The sequence below is a fragment of the Physella acuta genome, unplaced genomic scaffold (assembly GCF_028476545.2).
Source record: "Physella acuta isolate Inbredline_101_S28 unplaced genomic scaffold, ASM2847654v3 ptg000572l, whole genome shotgun sequence".
In the NCBI taxonomy this organism is placed as follows: Eukaryota; Metazoa; Mollusca; class Gastropoda; family Physidae; genus Physella; species Physella acuta.
In genome coordinates this window covers 130,459-153,612 of record NW_026732091.1, presented here as the reverse complement: position 1 = coordinate 153,612, position 23,154 = coordinate 130,459, and the positions used below count along the sequence as shown (strand labels likewise).

General features: G+C 34.7%; 2 protein-coding genes across 2 annotated transcripts in view; both read left to right on the top strand.

The window, feature by feature from the left end:
• Positions 1–23,154, top strand: part of LOC131946838 (ankyrin repeat domain-containing protein 50-like) — a 162,531-nt gene that overhangs the window by 114,246 nt on the left and 25,131 nt on the right. The gene's annotated exons all lie outside the window — the stretch shown is intronic.
• LOC131946835 (uncharacterized) lies at positions 3,865–22,865 on the top strand. The gene is made up of 3 exons (XM_059307807.1): positions 3,865–4,005; positions 19,463–19,532; positions 19,794–22,865. Exons 2-3 carry the CDS (start codon positions 19,496–19,498, stop codon positions 20,705–20,707), a joined length of 951 nt encoding a protein of 316 aa, XP_059163790.1. The 5' UTR covers positions 3,865–4,005; positions 19,463–19,495; the 3' UTR covers positions 20,708–22,865.

Below are 23,154 nucleotides of genomic sequence, written 5' to 3'. Positions count from 1 at the left end.
TAGACATACCGAACTTGACGAATAAAAAGATATTAGCATACGCCTTCGACACCGCCTTTACTTTGCAGACGGAAAACTCAATAAAATTAGTGGTAGGAAAATTCATTGACTATGGACAGGCTAGTGGAACAAAAATTAACTTAGACAAGACAGAAATTATGGGACTAGGACGTTGGAAAAACAGACAAACATATCCACTAAACATGACAGCTAAAAACGAATTACACATATACGGCATAACACACCAGAACAATCCCTCGCTGGAAAATAACAAAAGATGGAAAGAAATTATAAACAAAATTAAGAAAACTATAGACTTCTACAAGTACAGCACGACAACAATTTTTACAAGAGCCGCAATCACAAACAGATACATTATACCCCAAATAACATACATCGCCACAGCCCAAACAGTCCCAAAACCAACAATCAAAGAAATAAACAAGCTCATTAGGAGATATATCTTCCAACACACTATAGGCAACATCAGTCACATCACACTAGTCCAAAGCAAAATACACGGGGGAATAAATCTACACGACATACAAACTAAAATAAACACATTTAGACTAACACATGTAAACAGAATAGTTAGTGAACCACAACACCACCCATTAGCACATTATTACATAGGGATTAATCTAAATAAACATATAAAAATTAACAATAACTCCCAACATTTCATAGGATATAAATTAAACAACTTCTATGCAGAATGTATACAAATCTTTAAAACTAACGAAAACCTTTTAAAAAAGAAATCTCAACAGATTTATAGGAAATTAGTACAGAAGCTTGCCACCCCTCTTTACAATAGAATATCCTGGTGCAGGACATTCGCTTTAACAGACACGACGGACACTTTTAAAAACCTTCATTTCAAAACAATAACACCTAAGGAACGGGAAATAACATACAGACTGATTTACAACACAACACCATTGAGACACGGACACCAACACAAGACCAACACACCACTAGCGACACGCAAACAAAAATCCCTATGTTATCTATGCAAACAAGACACTCCAGAAACAGAAACACACATCTACCTAGACTGCCCAACCATCCAGACCATGAAGAAAACGTTAGAAACCAAAATAAGAAATAAGAACGAGACCTTCAATGTTGATATAGGAATAACGCTAAACAAAGTACCAAAACAACAAGACCGGACTATACTGGAACAAAAAATAAGAACAGTAGCAATATACAGACAAATAATTTGGAACTGCAGAAATAGGGCAAAATACAACGAGACAGAGTTTAACAGACAGACTTTGGACTTGATATTTAACAGACGACTTGACAGGGAAAACACACGAACACACACACTATAAATATGATACCACAGCCGTTAGGTCACGCAACACCGCTCCCAGTACATGGCCCGTCACACCCAACCAACTTCCCCCTCCCCTCACTCAAACCTACCCTTGAATAAATTATTGGTTACTTTACTTATAAATAATCTTTGCAACCCCTCTTTACCCCAACCACTTAGCAAGAGTAAAAATCTGTTACTTGAAATCTTTGTAACTATACTACCCTTTTACTTTGCCATACATGGAAATCCACCCCACTGGTAATGTTTCACTGTGAATGTTAAAGTAAGATGTTACTAGTTTTACACTCTTATCGTGAGACTGGGAGATTTTTATCTCCCCCTTGTAGCAGTCATGTCACGCAACAGCGTTCATTTCACGCAACAACGCTCCCAGCGCCTGGCCTGCCACAGCCAACCAACCCCCTCCCCCCACCCCCAACCAAACTTCCCAGTGAACGATTTTTGTTTACTCAGCGTAGCAAAAACGATCACGCTATCTAGGTCGCCTTACCCAACCAACCCCCACCCACCACCCACCCCCCCTCACTGACCCACCACCGCTCCCCTCTTATAAATGTGTCCTTTTATGTAATTCAAATACGTTCAACATATTTGATTTAACGATCATCTCTGTACATTACCTACCTAAATTAATTAATAAGTTTGTTTTGAAGTTTAATTATTTTAAAATTTTGATTAAAAAAAAAAAAAAAAAAAAAAAATGAAGACTGTTTGCAGATAATAGGTACAAATGGAAAGTGTGAATGCAAATGACTACCTATTGTACATAATATATCATGGTTTTTTTTTTTTTTGTATACTTCAGAAATAACTATGTGTACTTCGCCCCTCTTTTAGGAAGCCTAGACAAACCTTTGAAGCCAATGTTGTTAATATAAAGTTTACTACAACTCATCACTTTTATTTATCATAGACAAATATTGTCCCCTTTTCAACTTTATTATTTAGAAATAGCAACTACCTATTGTACGTAACATATCATGTTTTCCTGTATACTTCATATATAACTATTTGTACTTCCCCCCCCCCCCTTTAGGAAGCCTAGACCAACCTTCGAAGCCAAATTTTGTTAATATAAAGTTTACCATAACTCAGCACTTTTATTTATTATAGCCAAATATTTCCCCAATTATAACTTTAATTTTCAGAAACAGCAAATTGCTATTGGCCCATGAAATAAACCCCCCCCCCCCCTCCCTATAAAATACATATTTTATTCTGTAAATAACATGTAAAAAATTTTGAGAATGAAAGTTTCAGGAATAGTTTATATTGTAAATCTGCACCAGTCTTCTTATGTCGCATGATGAACGTAGTAAAAATCAGCAACTGCCACCACTCATTGGCTGGGCGCGCTGAAAGTCAAATCTACAACACTGAGACGTAAAAAGAAGAGAAAAAAAAAAAAATAAATAAATAAATTTTTAAGAAAATTACTAAGTTCAATATTTTTAGTCTGACTTTGAAAAATTCTAAAAATTTCTAAATTTGTCACAATGGATATCTTCTAGTTCCAGCGATAGGCAATACTGTTATGCATCCCCCAGTGTATTTTCAGCAGGAAGGGCCTAAATGTTGGAAAACCGCAGCCACAAATTACTTAGTTAAAAAATTTTGGTTAAATTATTTATAAAAAATGTTTGCATCATAAGTTAATTTTCTTTTATGTGCTGTTTTATAGCTCCTTATTAATTACTATTATGGTAAAAAAATTATGTGTGTATGTGTAATAGTTTTTTTTTTTGCAAATTTTTTCGTCAATTTTCAAATGTCTGGGTGATACTGCCCCCTTAACACAGACTATTTCAATTGATTTGTTTCTAAGGCATCAAATAAAAATAATCAATTTAATGTGAACTATCATACTTTACAGTTGAAGATGTTAGCTTATACTTTTTCTTTAAATGTCGGCTACTAATAATAAACGACTACTATGTAATGTGGGCTAGGACAGAGAGATCAGAACTCAAAATAAAATGACATCACTAGCGTTTTACAAATGTTTGAAGTCCAAACTAAGATATTTCAGGTCGTGATGTAAGCCAGAAAAAACCAAGTCTAAAAATAGCATGTAAAGATTTAACTTGAAGCCAACCATTTCAAAGGTTCATTGAACAAATAGATCACTATGTGTGTCATAGAACGGAACACACCAGCCGCTTCGAGTCTCGTGTGTCAGGTAACACGATGAACTTAGTGGTTTCTACTTCACCAAGATAGACGTTCTAGTTCTAACAGGTTATTTTACTTATTAGAGGGGGCGGGGGATAGGGGTACTATATCACTGTTGTTTTCTTGTTGCTTTAAAGTATTTTTAACTGAAAAGTCATGTATTGAAAGATATGTCTAAAAATTAGTTATTCCTTGGCAAAAAACTAGATTTTATGACTGACATCATTAATTGAATCACACGTCAAAAATTAGATGAACTAACGTCCTTTAGATTAACAATAACTTGTGAGTGACCTTTGACCTTGAAGTTTTAAATAATGTTTACCTCAACAGTTAACTTATATAGCCGCTCAAGCGTGGTAAACAAACATAACCCGCGGCTGACGTAATACTCAGGTGACTTCCTGTTCACGACCCATATCACCTACTTACACAACTGTTGTGTGCATTTAAAGGACTAGTTGTGGCAAGCTGAATGCAATAAGGTAGTTAATTGTTATATGTTTTTACAATTGTATACTTTCTCTTTATTTTAATCGGGATTATATTGTCTATAAATAACACATAAATATTAGCTCATAGTTTTGTAATAAACGTTTTATTCACAAGCTTATACGCGCTGTGCAGGTTTGCCGAACAGTTAATCTCAATAATTGTTATTATAATTCAAGAGTTAATTAGATTTAATTATAAGACTTTGATACATACTGATTGAGCTAATTTCATTTACTTTATTCATGAGGCCCATTTTATTTTTTTAAAATCATACACAGTGTAGTTGAAATTAATATGTTTATGAATTCCTAACTTTTTTTCGAACTTTAAAAAAGAGTAGCTGCATTGACTTTTTATAACTTTTGGTAATTAAAATGGAATTTAAAAACAAATCAAATACTATTTTCCACGTCGTAATGGCGACATAAACGACATGTTCGATAGGCTAGAATAAATGTTATCATTCAATGTAAAAAAATGGCAAAAATATTCATATGGTTTAAAAAAAAAATTGTGTACGTAATATCCATTAAATATTGAAGCAGAAATTCGATCTTGAACTTAATATACAGCTAACTACTGTTTTTCTTACGAGAGTAGAACAAAGTGTTATAACTTAGACTTTGTGAATATAAATAGAAATATAGCTTTAAACTCAACTTTTATAACATTGATTCTTAAAAAATTAAATTTCTGAATTATTTTAGGCTTAAGTTTTTATTTTTTTAATTTTTTTTACTAACATTATGAAGTCAAAATATATTTTAAAAAAAAACAAACAATCGTGTCCTCCATTGAAAACAATTTGAATCTTCATGCAATTTAGCTTGAAAAATTCTTGATGACATTCCTTTTGTTATAATTCTTAAATGTTGCGAAAATGGAACGAAATCGGTGCACGCATTTAGATTTCTATGCAGAAAAATCGAATGTGACCTTCGTACGTACGGAACAACTTTTGCCTTTTATATTTTACTAGCCGTCAGGGCCAGACCCTACACTGGCCTTTGTGAAAAGCCCATATGTAAAGGACCGTGACATATGTGTTTATTAACCAGTATATATCCGGCTTTACCCGTGTTCAGGAAGTATATTGCTTTTCCTGTTAAACTTGGGTACATGTTATACAGGATTTTCAAAGTATTCCCAACAACTCTCCAAAGTTTCATGGCGATAGGATGAAAAGTGTAGTACTGCATGAAGAACAACAAAACAAACCAACCTTTTAACAACACACTTGCATTATTATATAAATATATAAATAAATAAATAAATATATATATATATATATACATATATATATATATATATATATATATATATACATATATATATATATATATATATATATATATATATATATATATATATATATATATATATATATATATATATATATATATATATATATATATATATATATATATATATATATATATATATATATATATATATATATATATATATATATATATATATATTTATATATATTTATATATATATATATATAGGCCTATAAATATATATATATATATATATATATATATATATATATATATATATATATATATATATATATATATATATATATATATATATATAAAGAGAGAGAGATGGAGAGAGTGATAGAAAGAAAAAGAGCAGCCGATCAAACACTATTTTCTATGAAAGACTCAATGAAATTATCAATGACAGAGTCAATGATAACTACCGCTCTCCTGTATTTTTCTCTTAAGAAACTCAATGATAAAGCGTTAGTAGTTATAAAGAGAGAGAGAGTTTATCAAAACGGAAATAATTCAACTCGTTTAATTAATAAAGCGTTAAACGTAATTATTAATTCTTAATTTCTCAGCGAGTGATACAATTGTTTAGGGACAGTTAAACTATTTTTTTAAAAATATAGATCCTCGATCTTCATTTATAATTTATTAATTAAAATAAGATTTTTAAAAAATAATTAAAACAGGTCTTTGTACTATATTATTAAAATAAAACAACTAATGAATATAATAAATAATTTTGAATATTTCTCATTCTAAACCTATCGAATATCTTTTTTTAAAATGCAAGGTAATCTTTTATAGAACCTACATGATTAACTTTTCTTCTAATAATTAAAAAAAACTCTAAATAAAAACTATTATTCCTACAAATATTAGAGTAGTCTCCCTTGACAGTTTCTATTCGAATGTATTTTGTGTTAATTTTCGTTATGAAATACAGTTGACTTTTTAAATAAATTATATAAGAAAACAATCTATCTCTGTGTATATTTATTTTAAAAAAATATTATTACAATAATTAGAATATGTGTTACTGGTTAAATAGTAATTATTCTCATTCTAAATCTTTGGCTATCGAGTTTCATGGGTTTTTAAATTTAAGATTATGAACACATTGGCTTGACGAAAATGATTATATACACTTAAATACATACTAAAATTTACTTTTGTTAATAAACCTACACTATTTTATGCACACATGCAAAAAATAATATTTTAGCGGCAGTTACAACGTCAAAATTTAATAATCATTAAAAAAGTTTTAAAAAACCCACGTTTTCTGATTGAACTAAAAAGTAGAAAATAAATACTATACATCACAATAATGCAAGCGATCACTCTACTATAAGCTATCAAAAACGTGGGGCGCCGTGATTTTCTTACAGTTTCTAATACTGTTGACTCTCTACAAGCTCCCTAATAAAAGTCAATAATATTATCTAATCAATAGTAATATAACTTTTACTTTGGCGACCCACGTTTTTGATAGCTTATAGTAGAGTGATCGCTTGCATTATTGTGATGTATAGTATTTATTTTCTACTTTTTAGTTCAATCAGAAAACGTGGGTTTTTTTAAACTTTTTTAATGATTATTATTTTCTACTTTTTAGTGTTTGTCTGTTTGTTTGCATGTAAATCTTGCTATCGATTTTATCTTTTCACTTTTTTTTTTGGGTAAACGAAGACAACTCGTAAAAAGACAACTCGTAAAAAGACAACTCGTAAAAAACACGTTGTGTAAAAAAGTTACTGACTAGAACACATAGATTTGAACCCGTGTCGAGTGGGATAGCAATCGTGTGCCCAACCACTCGACCATATCGTCTCCCCCATACTGGCCACCAGTTGTTACGTTATGGTTGTTTGTACACAAACACAGCGTGACAACTCCTCAGTAAGCAAAAAGAGGTGGAATGCCGAACCTTGTTTTCATCAAATTACAGTTAGGAATGCCGAACCTTGTTTTCATCAAATTACAGTTACTGGGTAATGTCCCTTTTCCCCCACGTTTTTTGGTACAATTATATAGCGGTCTAAAATGATCAATAAAATGTTTCCATGGATTAATTTAGTAATAAAAACAATAGAATATTCAATTGTCATCCAAAACAAAGCTTCCCTGAAAATTTCAGCGCGCTAGCTAACTGGGAAGTGCCAGAAATTTCGATCGCAAGATTGGATTGCAAAGACAAACAAACACAGACACAGAGAAAGCAAGTTAAAGAAAACGTGGGAAAAAAGGAAACTCCTTTATACTGAATAGTTCTACGTAACAACAAAAATGTAAAAATACATAGTCCTAGAGCACACTAACACATACATATATACATACGAAGATATGTGTGTGTGTAAGTAGGATGTGAGGTGTGTAGACAGGCGGGGTGGAAGGAAAGCAGTTTGGCAGGAATAACGGTAGGTAGGAAAGTAGGTAGGCAGGCAGCAGCGCAGGCAGGTTAGTAGATAGGTAGGTACGTAGGCAGGGAGTTAGGTATATAGGTAGGTGGGCGTAGGTAGGAAGGCGCCTCACTCGGTATAGTGAGCGATTATAGTAGCCCATCATATTCATAGCGTTTCGCAATTATTAAAACGTACAAAGGTGCCATAGTACTCACGGGAAAACCCGGGGAGCTAAATGGAACCCTGCCAGGGCGCCACCAAATCGAATTTTTTTCGTAGAAACCACCACACGGGTATTAGCATTAACTTCTCAAATTTGAATGACAAACGAATGAAATCTTTGATAATGCTTAAACAAACAAACCCACATATTCGTTTTTGGGGCGCGGGTTTGTCCACACTGCCGCCTAGACGCACCAAGGCTCACTGTATGAAAGCCTTGAGTGTACGTTAATCAACCTCTGTAATAGTGAGGTAGAACACACATTGGCGACCGCCCATGTGTTAGAGACGCGTCCCTTGGCGCTCCAGGGAGCCACTGGTTACATTTCCGCAGGGGCGCCCCTAATTCGGTTTAATTATAAAATGTCGTGTGCCACCGTGTCCCTATTGTAGGGTGCTCTTTAAGGAGGCACTCTCTGTAGAGCCCGGGCGCTCGCTGTCGCCAACTACCAGGGCGCCGGCGGGCGCTCATTATTCTACTTAGTGAACATTTATAGTAGCCCATCTAAACCGTAGTGTCGCCCGAGATGGGTCTTGGCCGCTCTGGGCCACTCAACCGCCGGGGAGCTGGCGGATGAACCTGGTGTAGTTTTATCACTGAATCTCAGAGGCGTAGCACCATTCCTGGCGCCTGGGGACAAATTTTCAATTTGGCGCCCCCCCCCTCCCGCCGGAGACAAACTTTCAATTTGGCGCCCCCTCTCCGTATTTTTTAAATATTTATAATGCAAAACTATAGCTCAAATGAGCTTTTAAATTTTTCCAACCATAGGTTTGGCGCCCGGGGACATATGTACCCCCGCCCCCTTCGCTGCGCCTCTGCTGAATCTAGTATTACCTATGACCGCAATTGATGAGATAGCCCCTCTGGATTCCCCTCTGGATTCTGAGCTCATAATCGTATAATTAGAAAAATCGAACCCTCCCAGGGTGCCACACTTAAGAATTTTTTTCTTTCTCGAAACCCTTTTCACCAACTACCCAAAATTTTATGACTCTCGTACGAACAGTGTCAAATTGCATCTGGCTTTTATTTTTATGGAGAAAATTGCATTGCTTCCTGTCAGAGACCCCAGATCGAATGGGGCGCCAAAAGGGGTAGACAATTTTTTTAAAAAATCCTCATTCTTCAGTAAAATTTAAGAAAACAGATTTATACATGGCTGATATCCTCAATTATTTTATATAGGGGAGTGTATGTAGGGATGGGCGCCTTTTTGCCAGCGTTTGAATAGGGTTGGCACATAATTGATAGTTCGCCCCGGCTGCCGGAATAGGTTGCTACGCTTCTGCTTCCAGCTAGGGTGCCGCCCTGGCGAAATCTTTCCGGGGGGGGGGGGCGTGCGGACACTGTTAAAAGTATTTTTTTCTATATAAATTCCGTTTCGTTCGGGGGTGGGGGGGGTCGATAGACTTTCTTCGGGGGTGGGGGGGGGGGGGCTCTGCTTCCCCCCCCCCCCCCCCCCCCTCCGAATAGATTCCTGGAAAAAACTCTGTTCACAAAGTTTTATGGCGATCCGATGAAAAAGATGTAGTAATTCACAATAGACTAGGCATACTGCCTAGCTTCGCTTAGGTTTTCAAAAAAGTTGAGAAATTGAATGATTAATTAATAGGTGATTGGCTGTAATGTTAAATGCTTATTTTTTTTTTTTTTTTTAATGTTAAATGCTTAGGGCCTAAATTTATACAGTGGGGTACTTTTATTGTACACATAGATTGATGGAATATTCGCAAACATATTACTCGCAAGGTTATTAGAACTGAAAGGGCTTTCATAAAAATTATCAATAAAATATTATACTAAATTACTTTTGCAATTAATTTTACAATTTCAATACAATACAAAACTTAATTTATAACAAAATATCCAATTAAAACAATGCTATACTTTATGATTTTTGTTTTTTCTTAAAAAGAGTATACAAAATATTAAAAAATTATTACATTAAAAAGTTACCTCCCCTGCTCATAGACCAATTGACCAAATCACGTATAATGAAAGTTTCACTCGCAGTCATTTTTAGCCCTTTTCGAGGGCTTTGATGCTGACCAACAGGTTTTCTATACGGCCCATTCATCTATAGAGGTGTATGCAAAAAATTAGCCAGTTATACAAAGAGTAAGTACCCTAAAATTTGCCTATCAATTACCCTCTTTTCCCCATAAAATACAAAGATTATATAGGGAAATACAACTGGTCAGTTTTGACCCCTTTACGAAGTTTTCCCAGATATGGCGAGTTTTTTGTGACACCCCTAGGTGTTCTTCTACCACCTCACAAAATATCAAGGGGGGTCGTCGGAGGAAATTTTTTTTCGTAATAGAGCTCATATAAAGAGAATTTCACTCGCGGTCACTTTTTAGCCCTCGTCGAGGGCTTTGAGTCAAACCGACAGTTTTCCCTAAAGGTAAAGCCATTGTCCTAAGAGTATGCAAAAAATTAGCCAGATTTACTGAGTTTAAGTACCCTAAAGTCTGCGTTGAAATGACCCTCTGTTTTTCCCATAAAATACAAAGATTATATAGGGAAATACAACTGGTCAGTTTTGACCGCTTTACGAAGTTTTCCCAGATATGGCGAGTTTTTTGTGACACCCCAAGGCGTTCTCCTACCACCTCACAAAATATCAAGGGGGGTCGTCGGAGGAAATTTTTTTTCGTAATAGAGCTCATATAAAGAGAATTTCACTCGCGGTCACTTTTTAGCCCTCGTCGAGGGCTTTGAGTGTAACCGACAGTTTTCCCTAAAGATCAAGCCATTGACCTAAACGTATGAAAAAAAAAATAGCCAGACGTAAAGAGGGTAAGTACCCTAAAGTCAGCGTTGAAATGACCCTCTGTTTTTCCCATAAAATACAAAGATTATATAGGGAAATACAACTGGTCAGTTTTGACCGCTTTACGAAGTATTCCCAGATATGCCGAGTTTTTTGTGACACCCCTAGGTGTTCTTCTACCACCTCACAAAATATCAAGGGGGGTCGTCGGAGGAAATTTTTTTTCGTAGTAGAGCTCATATGAAGAGAATTTCGCTCGCGGTCACTTTTTAGCCCTCGTCGAGATCTTTGAGTGTAACCGACAGTTTTCCCTAAAGGTCAAGCCATTGACCTAGGAGCATGCAAAAAATTAGCCAGATATACTGAGCTTAAGTACCCTAAAGTCTGCGTTGAAATGACCCTCTGTTTTTCCCATAAAATACAAAGATTATATAGGGAAATACAACTGGTCAGTTTTGACCGCTTTACGAAGTTTTCCCAGATATGCCGAGTTTTTTGTGACACCCCAAGGTGTTCTTCTACCACCTCACAAAATATCAAGGGGGGTCGTCGGAGGAAATTTTTTTTCGTAATAGAGCTCATATAAAGAGAATTTCACTCGCGGTCACTTTTTAGCCCTCGTCGAGGGCTTTGAGTGTAACCGACAGTTTTCCCTAAAGGTCAAGCCATTGACCTAGGAGCATGCAAAAAATTAGCCAGATATACTGAGCTTGAGTACCCTAAAGTCTGCGTTGAAATGACCCTCTGTTTTTCCCATAAAATACAAAGATTATATAGGGAAATACAACTGGTCAGTTTTGACCGCTTTACGAAGTTTTCCCAGATATGCCGAGTTTTTTGTGACACCCCTAGGTGTTCTTCTACCACCTCACAAAATATCAAGGGGGGTCGTCGGAGGAAATTTTTTTTCGTAATAGAGCTCATATAAAGATAATTTCACTCGCGGTCACTTTTTAGCCCTCGTCGTTGGCTTTGAGTGTAACCGACAGTTTTCCCTAAAGGTCAAGCTATTGACCTAGGAGCATGCAAAAAATTAGCCAGATATACTGAGCTTAAGTACCCTAAAGTCTACGTTGAAATGACCCTCTGTTTTTCCCATAAAATACAAAGATTATATAGGGAAATACAACTGGTCAGTTTTGACCGCTTTACGAAGTATTCCCAGATATGCCGAGTTTTTTGTGACACCCCTAGGTGTTCTTCTACCACCTCACAAAATATCAAGGGGGGTCGTCGGAGGAAATTTTTTTTCTTAATAGAGCTCATATAAAGAGAATTTCACTCGCGGTCACTTTTTAGCCCTCGTCGAGGGCTTTGAAAGAAACCGACAGTTTTCCCTAAAGGTCAAGCCATTGACCTAGGAGCACGCAAAAAATTAGCCTGATATACTGAGCTTAAGTAGCCTAAAGTCTGCGTTGAAATGACCCTCTGTTTTTCCCATAAAATACAAAGATTATATAGGGAAATACAACTGGTCAGTTTTGACCGCTTTACGAAGTTTTCCCAGATATGCCGAGTTTTTTGTGACACCCCTAGGTGTTCTTCTACCACCTCACAAAATATCAAGGGGGGTCGTCGGAGGAAATTTTTTTTCGTAATAGAGCTCATATAAAGAGAATTTCACTCGCGGTCACTTTTTAGCCCTCGTCGAGGGCTTTGAGTGTAACCGACAGTTTTCCCTAAAGGTCAAGCCATTGACCTAGGAGCATGCAAAAAATTAGCCAGATATACTGAGCTTAAAGACCCTAAAGTCTGCGTTGAAGTGACCCTCTGTTTTTCCCATAAAATACAAAGATTATATAGGGAAATACAACTGGTCAGTTTTGACCGCTTTACGAAGTTTCCCAGATATGCCGAGTTTTTTGTGACACCCCTAGGTGTTCTTCTACCACCTCACAAAATATCAAGGGGGGTCGTCGGAGGAAATTTTTTTTCGTAATAGAGCTCATATAAAGAGAATTTCACTCGCGGTCACTTTTTAGCCCTCGTCGAGGGCTTTGAGTGTAACCGACAGTTTTCCCTAAAGGTCAAGCTATTGACCTAGGAGCATGCAAAAAATTAGCCAGATATACTGAGCTTAAGTACCCTAAAGTCTGCGTTGAAATGACCCTCTGTTTTTCCCATAAAATACAAAGATTATATAGGGAAATACAACTGGTCAGTTTTGACCGCTTTACGAAGTTTTCCCAGATATGCCGAGTTTTTTGTGACACCCCTATGTGTTCTTCTACCACCTCACAAAATATCAAGGGGGGTCGTCGGAGGAAATTTTTTTTCGTAATAGAGCTCATATAAAGAGAATTTAACTCGCGGTCACTTTTTAGCCCTCGTCGAGGGCTTTGAGGGTAACCGACAGTTTTCCCTAAAGGTCAAGCCATTTACCCAAAAGTATGCAAAAAATTAGCCAGATATACAGAGCTTAAGTACCCTAAAGTCTGCGTTGAAATGACCCTCTGTTTTTCCCATAAAATACAAAGATTATATAGGGAAATACAACAGGTCAGTTTTGACCCCTTTACGAAGTTTTCCCAGATATGCCGAGTTTTTTGTGACACCCCATGGGGTTCTCCTACCACCACACAAAATTTCAAGGGGGGTCGTCGGAGGAATTTTTTTTTCGTAATAGAGCCCATATAAGGCGCCGGTCAGTCGAGGTCAGTTTTGACCCCCTTTCCGTAGACTTTTCGGCCAACCGTCACCGACCCTCGTGTTCTATCGCCCCAAGGCACCATCGTGCCAAAGTTGACGCGCCTGCGGCGTCGGGAAGTGCCCTATCGGGCACCCGACAACTTTGCTTTATATATAAAGATATATAGGGCCTACTTTAACTAGTGTCCGCATACCCGCACCCGGAAACTTAGTCACAATTTTCTTTGTTACATTTGAACCCTTTAGGTTAATCAATATTAACAAAATTGAACAAGATGCAACAAATACAGTTAACCAAGAAATTGAACAAATAAAATTCACGTTATCTTTTTATTGTTTTTAGATATAGAGTAGTAACAGACTACCTACAGGTCCTAACTCGCGACGAGGTACACATTTGTATTAAAACACACATCTAAGACATTTTCCATTTAGGTGGGTTTTGCAGTACAGTGGTTTCTTAAGTCGTGGACAAGTGATTGCGCTTATCTCTGTTGAGTAGCTATTTATTCTGTCCTATATTAGACACATTTGTAAATATCTGTCACAATATGGGCATAGAGATGATATAACGATAGCTTATCTTTGCGGACGACGCTAAACTTTGGCATCGACACCACGGCCTACAAGTTCAAATTCGGTCCTTCAGAAATGTTTGAAGTCTCTAGATTAAAACTACTTTTCTCTTTTATGTACCTACTGACCACATCACATGCATTTGTTCTGAAAGTCTAAAAACAGAGGCACAAATATATCGTCTAGACTTGTGAGGTCTACAGATTAGGTATTTTGGCAGTTATCTAAGCCCTTGCCTGTTCTGACTCAAAGCCTTATTCTTTCTCTATCGACGCCTTGCGTAACATGGGATTGGGTTTTTAAGGCGGCATAAAGCTTTATGTTGTTCCTTTTTGAGTACACTAGATTAAAAACTAACGTTTTCAGATGCCTAAAGATGTTTAACCACTAATTAATCAGAATAATGGGTCAAGATTTCAATTCTTGGTTTTGGGACACGTTAGTTGCCGGGGTTGAGCTAATGTCGATAGCATAAGGACTGTACCTTGATGCGGGCGTTTTATTTGTTGCCCATCGTAATAATTGAATGGTTGATGGGGCTTCTTCAAGGGTTTGATTTGCCGTAATGTTAATGATATCATGCATGTGCGGCTTTTCTAAGAAGAAAATGCGTTTAAACACTTTTTAGTTATGCTTTTTTAAAATAGGCCTATATTTTACGACATCATAATCGTAATGAACAATAAAATGAATTTAAACAACTTTAGTATACACCTGTTTCGGCTAACAAGAATGTTATTCTTCAAACTAGTAATGTTAAACGTGTCTTTTTCGCATTTTCGACTTATAAGCAATACAGTAAATTCCGATAACGTCCATATGCATACAAGCAACGGCGTAGGCGAGGAGGGGTTTAATAGTGATTTAATAATGATACTTTCTTAACCCTCTACTGGACATCATGTTTGGTACCTTGCCCCCGGCAACTGGGTGGATTTGGATTACACCCAAGTTTTACTTCATAGTAAATGGCTTCAGTTTTAATTATTGGAGTTTTTAGCAACATTGACACAGTTGAAATCACATTAATTAGTATATAATTTACCATTACTAACAATAGGCCCTACTTAATTGTTTAATGTTGCTGGATATTAAGCCTGGTAGGTATTTATATTTATTAATTTGCACAGAAACAAAAAAAGGATTCCCAAACAAAGTTTTATTTTTCAGAAATAAAGAAAATGATACAAATCAATAAAGAACAGTTTGCAAAAGAATTTGTATAAAAGTAATTATTATAAGAATATAGCATTGCATAGATAAAAATAAAATACTTGACACAAACAATATGAGGAATATTTCTTATCAGAGAAGAGAAAAATATATGATGTAGTTTGAAAATAATAATCTACAGAATGTAGCTTTTGTAGATTAAAATGAAAATTCTCATGCCTATATAATTTATTGAGTAAATGAAGCAAGACCCAAAACAATAGGCTAAATAATATGCATGGGACAGGCATTGAAAACTACAAATTGCATATAGTGAAGGTTATCCTATTTATTGGCTATATCCACAGTAAAGATGTCTGGCTTTATTACCTGCTTGTAAAATTTTTAAGGAAAAAGTAAAGTACTGTTAACTTTTTATGGCAGACCAACTACGGGCTGTGTTCTGGGAACATGTCATCTGTAAGGGGCATTGTTCTCGGCACATGTTGTCATTTTTTGTGTTCTCGGCACATGTTGCCATTTTGTGTGTTCTGGGAACATGTTGCCATTTTGTGTGTTCTGGGCACATAATGACATTTTGTGTGTTCTGGGAAAATGTTGCCATTTTGTGAGTTCATGGAACATGTTGACATTATTTGGCTGTGTTCTGGGAACATGTTGCCATTTTGTGTGTTCTGGGAACATGTTGCCATTTTGTGTGTTCTGGGAACATGTTGCCATTTTGTGTGTTCTGGGAACATGTTGCCATTTTGTGTGTTCTGGGAACATGTTGACATTATGTGGCTGTGTTCTGGGAACATGTTGACATTATGTGGCTGTGTTCTGGGAACATGTTTGTTTCATTTTTAAATATTATAATAAAACATTTTTAGAAATTCTATATTAGGAATTGTGTATATATATAAATTTATATATTTAATAAGACAATTGGATGAATTATAATAAACAGCAAAAATGATTCAAATAAGTTTAGAAGTATTTGGCTTGATGTCCCAACAGTGAACTGTATTCCGAGCTTGTTTCCCTAGTGATAACCCATTTTTTTGTGCCACTCTTCCAATCAAATATCCAGCTTTTTCTTGGCCTGTATCATAATGCTGGTCATAGACTTGCTTGATTTGTGTATCACAATATGATTTCGAATGTTCTTCTGTAAATGAAATAAAGACAAAATATTTTGATATATTATTTTGTGGAACTAGCAAGAGAAATACATTACAAATTGATATTACTATCTCTACTATTTCTTTACTATAACTAATTACTTTGAAAAGATAAAGCACTGAACATGATGAATAACAAGAAACAAACATTATCAGCAAAGATTATAGATTTAAAATTGTGTTCATTCATATTGAAGATTAATGAAGTAGACTATCAATATTTACCTTCTTGATAGCTGATACTTTGATTTGATGTCTTTACTTTAAGCTTACACATCAGTCTCTGTGTGGTAAAATATGAAATAATATGCTTCAATAAAACTGTTTCACTATATTAATTATATTAGATAAGTACATAGTTTTGAGCTCTATAACAATATGTGTTTCAATTATCATTCAAATATAATACCCTCTATGTTGTACAACTGACTGATTTATTAGAATTTAAGAAAAGATAATAATTAATAAAATATTTTGGATTAAAATCCATTATATTTATTATAACATATAATGCTATCTCTTGCTATAATAATTACTTTAAAAAATGGGTTATGCCTATAGTACAGTTACCCGAGAATGAAACTAGGCACAGTGTATAGTCCACGGAGAATGATTAATATCCCTTGTAATTGAACATCAGTTGTAGTTATGAAATCTGGATGGCCAAACACACACTCATAGTCCTGAAAAGCAATTTACACATAGATTAGCAAGAATATCTCACAAATTATTAAATTAAAGCTAACCCCTATTTAGTGCAATCCATCAAAGTAGTAGCATTTTTCATTAAGTTGTAGACACAATACAAAGTAATGTTTGGTCTGTGATTTACATACTTTTATAAAATAGCAATCAAATTATATATATATATATATATATATATATATATATATATATATATATATATATATATATATATATATATATATATATAAACTCACTTTATTTAAACATAATATAGTGGATAAGTATAGTGATTTTATTATTCAGCAATAAATAGCAGCCCTACAAAAATTTAAATAGTAGCGTTTGCGAATGAACACATTAAATTCTATGTATTTCCATTTCTATGTCTTTCCCAACTTGATGCATATTACTAACCAAGCATTAAACTATAGTCCTAAACCTGACTCTAATTACCATTTATTGGACAACCTGAACCTTTGCGATACCATGTTATAATATATTATTTTAAAAAAAGAGCTTACCACTAATTAGTAAAATCAATTGTTTTTAGTATTAACTGAGCCGCATACTATCTGCTGCTATTGTCATCACCAGAAATCCAGTATGACGGCAAAGATTAGTCTCTAAGTTCCCTGGACAATATTGGTATATAATATATAGTCTATAGTATATAGCTTAGGCTATAGAGTAAATAGGCCTATGAGCCTAAATATAACAGCAGCTTGAATAATGCTCATTAGCATGCATTCACTATAAACTATAAAGATAATCAAATATTTCAATTTAATTAAATTATAACTAATAGGCCTAATAGTAAATAGGCTTTTTTCTTGTGGCAACAAATTTAAAGTATAGGACAGTACAGTTATAGTATAGGCCTACTAGATTCTATATTTAAGTATGTGGGCTTTTCATTCCAATGCACCACAATAGATACCACACATGATCAAGCTGGACCTCTGATCTAAAGATTTAATAATTGGGCCTAACAAACAGTGAAACTACAATAAAAATCATGTAAATTACTAATTTAACCTTCTTACCTCCGCTTCTCTAGATTCCTATTCTATTTCCTTCAAACTTTCTTTTTATACAGCCGTATGATTAGATTCTAGACTATATTCTAATAAACATGAAATAACTACTAACCAGAACACTAGATCTAAATTTCTATATTCTATGCAATATGTATTAAACCTATAGGCCTAATATTTATTTTAAATTCCTATGCGATGTGTCGTGAACTGTAGGTTTCATGTTATTTTTTTAATGGCGGAAATCAGTTTAAAATTTCGTTTCCTTCCTTTTGTATTCTATTTATAGATTCAAACTGCTTAGAGACGGAGCAATTATCATTGAGTTAGTCGGCTGATCCACACAGGAAGTGCGGGTATATCTATTAGTTACTCAGTGATCTGATCATTGACAAAAACAGAGATAGCCATTCGCATGTGGTGAAAAGAGATAGAGAAAGAGAGAGAGAGAGAGAGAGAGAAAAGAGATAGAAATAGAGAGAGAAAGAGGGAAAGAGAGAGATTAATAACACTGTGCTAAGCCTAACTTTATCTTTTTAAAGTCACTGCAACAATCTATCTCTAGTTTATTACTAAATTTATTTTAACTTTTTGTTTTAATGTCTTTTGGTCTGTAGACCAGAAATAGCCTATCCCTTACCTATTTCTAAATATTTTTTTTTAAAAGCTCGGTAAAGCTCATGGTTGCTAAACCGAAATGTCTCGAGTTCGAACCCTCGGGCAGATGAGGCTCATTAGCTGGAGACAGCCATTCTTCTAAGAGAGACAACTCCAAAACCAAACAACTGCTGCCTTGTAGTTTGTTCTTGGTTGGACAAAGGCTATAAAAGCAAATCCAAAAAGAAAAGTAGAATCGGAGCCAATGGCCTCAATGGCGCATAAACAGTTTACACGTATCCTTAATTGTGATGTAGGCGCGGTCGAGTCGGCAAAAGCTTATGGTTGTTAAAATTCGAAAAAGTCTCGAGTTCAAACCCTCTGGCAGATAAGGCTAGATCCCTTTCAACACAAAAAATTAAGAACGAAGAAGAAGAAGAAACAATATTTTAGTTTTTAGTGTTTTCCTAAAAACAATATGTCACATTTTAATTATAGTCCCGGACAATACATTTTGACCCTTCAAATATTTGTTAAATAAAATATAAATGATTGGCTTTTTGCTAAAACAAACTGTTATTAACATCTTAAGAGAAAGACAGAGATAGAAAAATATAAAATAATTTGTTTTTCCAAAATGTATTGAAGTATTTCAGATAGAAGGTTGATGAATATCAGATATAAACATAAAAGGTATTTTTAAAAAAAAACTGGGACAGAAGACTCAAAGACTAAACTTATGGCCAGTAAAGATATATCATATCACTTGCAGTTAAATTTATTAATTATTATCCTATTCTAAGAAATCTAAAGTCATGTTTGGTGGTTCAAATGTAAATCATATAGGTAACAGATCATTATTTTGTATTTTATTATTATAGAACAGCCCGGGTAATATAGATGATCAAGACAATATGGCTTGTGATAAATACCTATCAAAACATTTCACAGGTAATGTCCATTTCTTTTATTTTAGGTAGAATTTATATTGAAAACAAAATTAATGAGTGTATTTAATGGTTTTGTTCTGAAATAACCTTTGTGTTAAAACATGATGTAGATTTCTATTTATTTTTGTGTTGCATATTGATTATGTTTAAGATAGTTGTGACAGTTGAAGTTAGTAAATAACTACCACGTATATTTTTTTTATGAATTTTCGACCGCTAATAAAATAGTTACAGTAATAACGTGTTTCGATTACCTGTACAGGTACACATGAAGTACAAGAATGTCTTGAAGGTCAAGCTGAGATGGATCTACACACACACCTGGCAAACTGCAAGAAAAATCCTGGCCACAAAAAGTTTGTACCTAAGAATCAGTTACATGTTGAACATTTTCCTTCCGGTTACCGTGAGAGGCAAATATCTAACCTCACAAAAGCCCTGGCTGACCTAACTGTCAGGATAGCCGTTAAGTTCACCAGTCCAGACAGACCAGAGTTTGTTCCAGGCACTAAAGATACGTATCCTAGCTACAACATCAGGGGACAGAACTTACTGAGGACAGGGACTGGAATAGTATGGGATGTGAGAAAGTACACAGAAGGAGAAGATGGGAGAACTTGTCAATGTCCCGAATGTTTCAAGTCTGCCACACCCAGAAAAGTGTTGTGGGAAGTTGGTGTACAGACAGCCACACATGTGGTTTTTGATGAGAGTGAGGCGAGACAGTCCAGCTGTAGGTTGTGGTTTGATGAGGAAAACTGTCCTAAGGTCAACACTTATGGGTGGAAGGTGGTTATGAAAGACACTGAGAGAGACGTATGTGAGCTGTGGTGTGTCACGCACGACGAAGCTGTAGCTACTAAACTGAAGAAGATGGTGAGGCGGTTTAATGAGTTGCATGATCAAGTTTGTGAAAAATACAAGAGCCGTAGAGATGTGGACAAGCTGACCATTATAGTGTCACATCCTCATGGCTGTTCTAAGCAGATCTCTGTAGGTCACTGGCTAAGAGGGCAGGTGATGTCGGGTTATCAGACAAGTTACACGTACACAACGTGTACCTGCCCTGGTAGCAGTGGGGCTCTGGTGTATAGACTGGGGTGTGGCAGGTCTAAACATCCCCACAGAGGTGTTAACAATGATGGAGATAATTATAGTGGGGTCATGTTGGACTAAGCTTTGTAGTTGTATGCACTGCTAGAGAATTTGAACAAACGTCGTTTCCTGTCTTTTTAAAAAATGTAAACCTTTGCTTTTAAAATAAGCCTTTGCTTTTAAAATATTTTTCAACATATAATTGTAGAGATTAATTAAGTTTATATTTATTGTATTTTAATTAATTTTGGTTTAAACTAGAACTAGATCAAGATTTACGTTCTCTTCCTCCGAATCTAATCGGTATATCTAGATCAATTTAAACTGTTAAACGTATTCTATTGAATATTGATAATAGTGTTGGAACATAACGAAAATAGAAAAAGACGTATAATTAAAGCAATAGAAGACAGACAGAAAATGTAGCTTTTTAATGTGTTAAACTTTTGAATGGACAACATGGTCTTCCATGGAAACCGCCATATTTATTTGAAAATAAGTAAATAAAGTATGTGTTTAGAACTTGTATAATTAAAGTGGTGTTTTTACCATTACATTTAGAAAGATATTCATTAACGTCTTTAAATAATATTATGTTTAATGGTTTGATAAAAAAGAACATTATTCTCTTCATGAATTCGTATTTTAAAAGTGTACACATAGTGCAGATACTCTCATATAACATACAAGTAAAAAAACATATACACAATTTTTCGTTTTTAGTAGTAAACTAGCCGTCACGGAGAAGCCCTGCACTACCCTCTGTGAAAAAAATATCTGTAAATCATCATGACTTGTGTGTTTATAAAGCAGCATATAGCAACATAGACGTTTGATAAAAGAACACATATCACTTAACTCAATCCTAACTCTTACTATAAACTTAACACTAATACAAACAACCTACCCAAACCAAAATACAAACCCAAAAACAAAGCAAACATAACATAAACACAAACGCAACCTAAAACACAAACGCAAATAGGGGCCTACAATCCCACACACAAAAAAAATACAAAAGCAAATGCAAACACAACAAGCACTCAAATATAACCATTAACTCAAACACAAACACCAAACCTAAACACAAATTAAAACATAAACAAAAAAGCAAACACTGATGCAATTAAAAAAGTAAACACACACTTAAAAAAGAAACACAAACGCAAACATAAACAATAACACGACATAAATACAAATAGAAATGCAAAAATAAACTGAAACAATCATTCACACAAATACAAACGCAAATACAAACACAAACCTAAACGAAAACAATAACGCAGAACATAAACACAAATTTAAATGCAAACATAAACACATAGTTCTCTAGTACAGCCCGTGGCGCCAAATCTCACCCTGCCGGGCGCTGGCGGAAACTCCTGGTACAACTTAAGAATCGACTATATTACTCCATGTTATCCATAGTCTACTAACTCACTAAACCGAACGAAGACGCCGCAACGTTCACGGGAAAGCCCGGGGCTCCAAATAGCAATCTTTTGGGGCTCCAGAAGACTCCTGGATTCGATTTAGATAAGGACAATAGTAACATTTTTATCCATAGCCTATTGCAATGTTTAAAACGAACGTGTGCACTATATCCCTCACAAGACAGCCCAGGGTTCCAAATAGAACCATGCCGGGGCGCAGACGGACGTGCATATTTCAATTTAGTGAACAACTCTAAATCCCCAGTTTGTCCTCAAACTAAAAGATAGAAGTAAGCATAGAGGCAAGTTGTTGATTTAAAATATTAAATGGTAAACAGTACGATTAGTGTATAGTATAAATAAAATGCAGTATTTAAAATATCCGTATTTTACTTACCATATTGCACTTTATCAATCCTTGCTAATTATATAATTATATTTTTCCAACACAAAAACAAACAATTAAAAAGCATTTTTCCCACCGATGTTATGTTTCTTTTTAAAAGGGAAGTAATATATTTTTTTGTGATCTATCAAGGAAAGCAATTGGCAATAAAGGAGCAAAAGGAAGTATTTTGTAATTTTTTTTTATGAAGAATGATACTTTTTACTTTGACTTTATAAAATTATATGTTTGGAAAATAAAAATTTGTTTTACACATCCATTCATTTTATTTTAACCATTCATTTAGATGCCATAAGAATATTACACTGCGAAGATCGAGACGAGTATTTTACTATATGCATATTTTTTTACGGTTCGCCCGCCAAATAAAGAGCCACAGAATATGTTAAGGGTTTATATACTAGATGGACGATGCTAAGAATTGCTAGTTGTGTGTCTTTCTGCGTGCTTAAATGTATGATGTCTCTGATTACGTGAAAGTGGTTTTGTATGTTTCTACCTGGTATGCTATACGGCTGATCGAGGGTGTATTAATTTAGGTATGAAAGGTTCGATTTTCTTAACTAAAGTTTTTTGTAAATATTTTATAATTACTGTTGTGTAAAGATATAAGTCTGTAATTTTTAGTTTTTTGTCCTGTCCATATCATTTTTAGGAATGAGTGTTATATATGCCTGTTAAAATATATA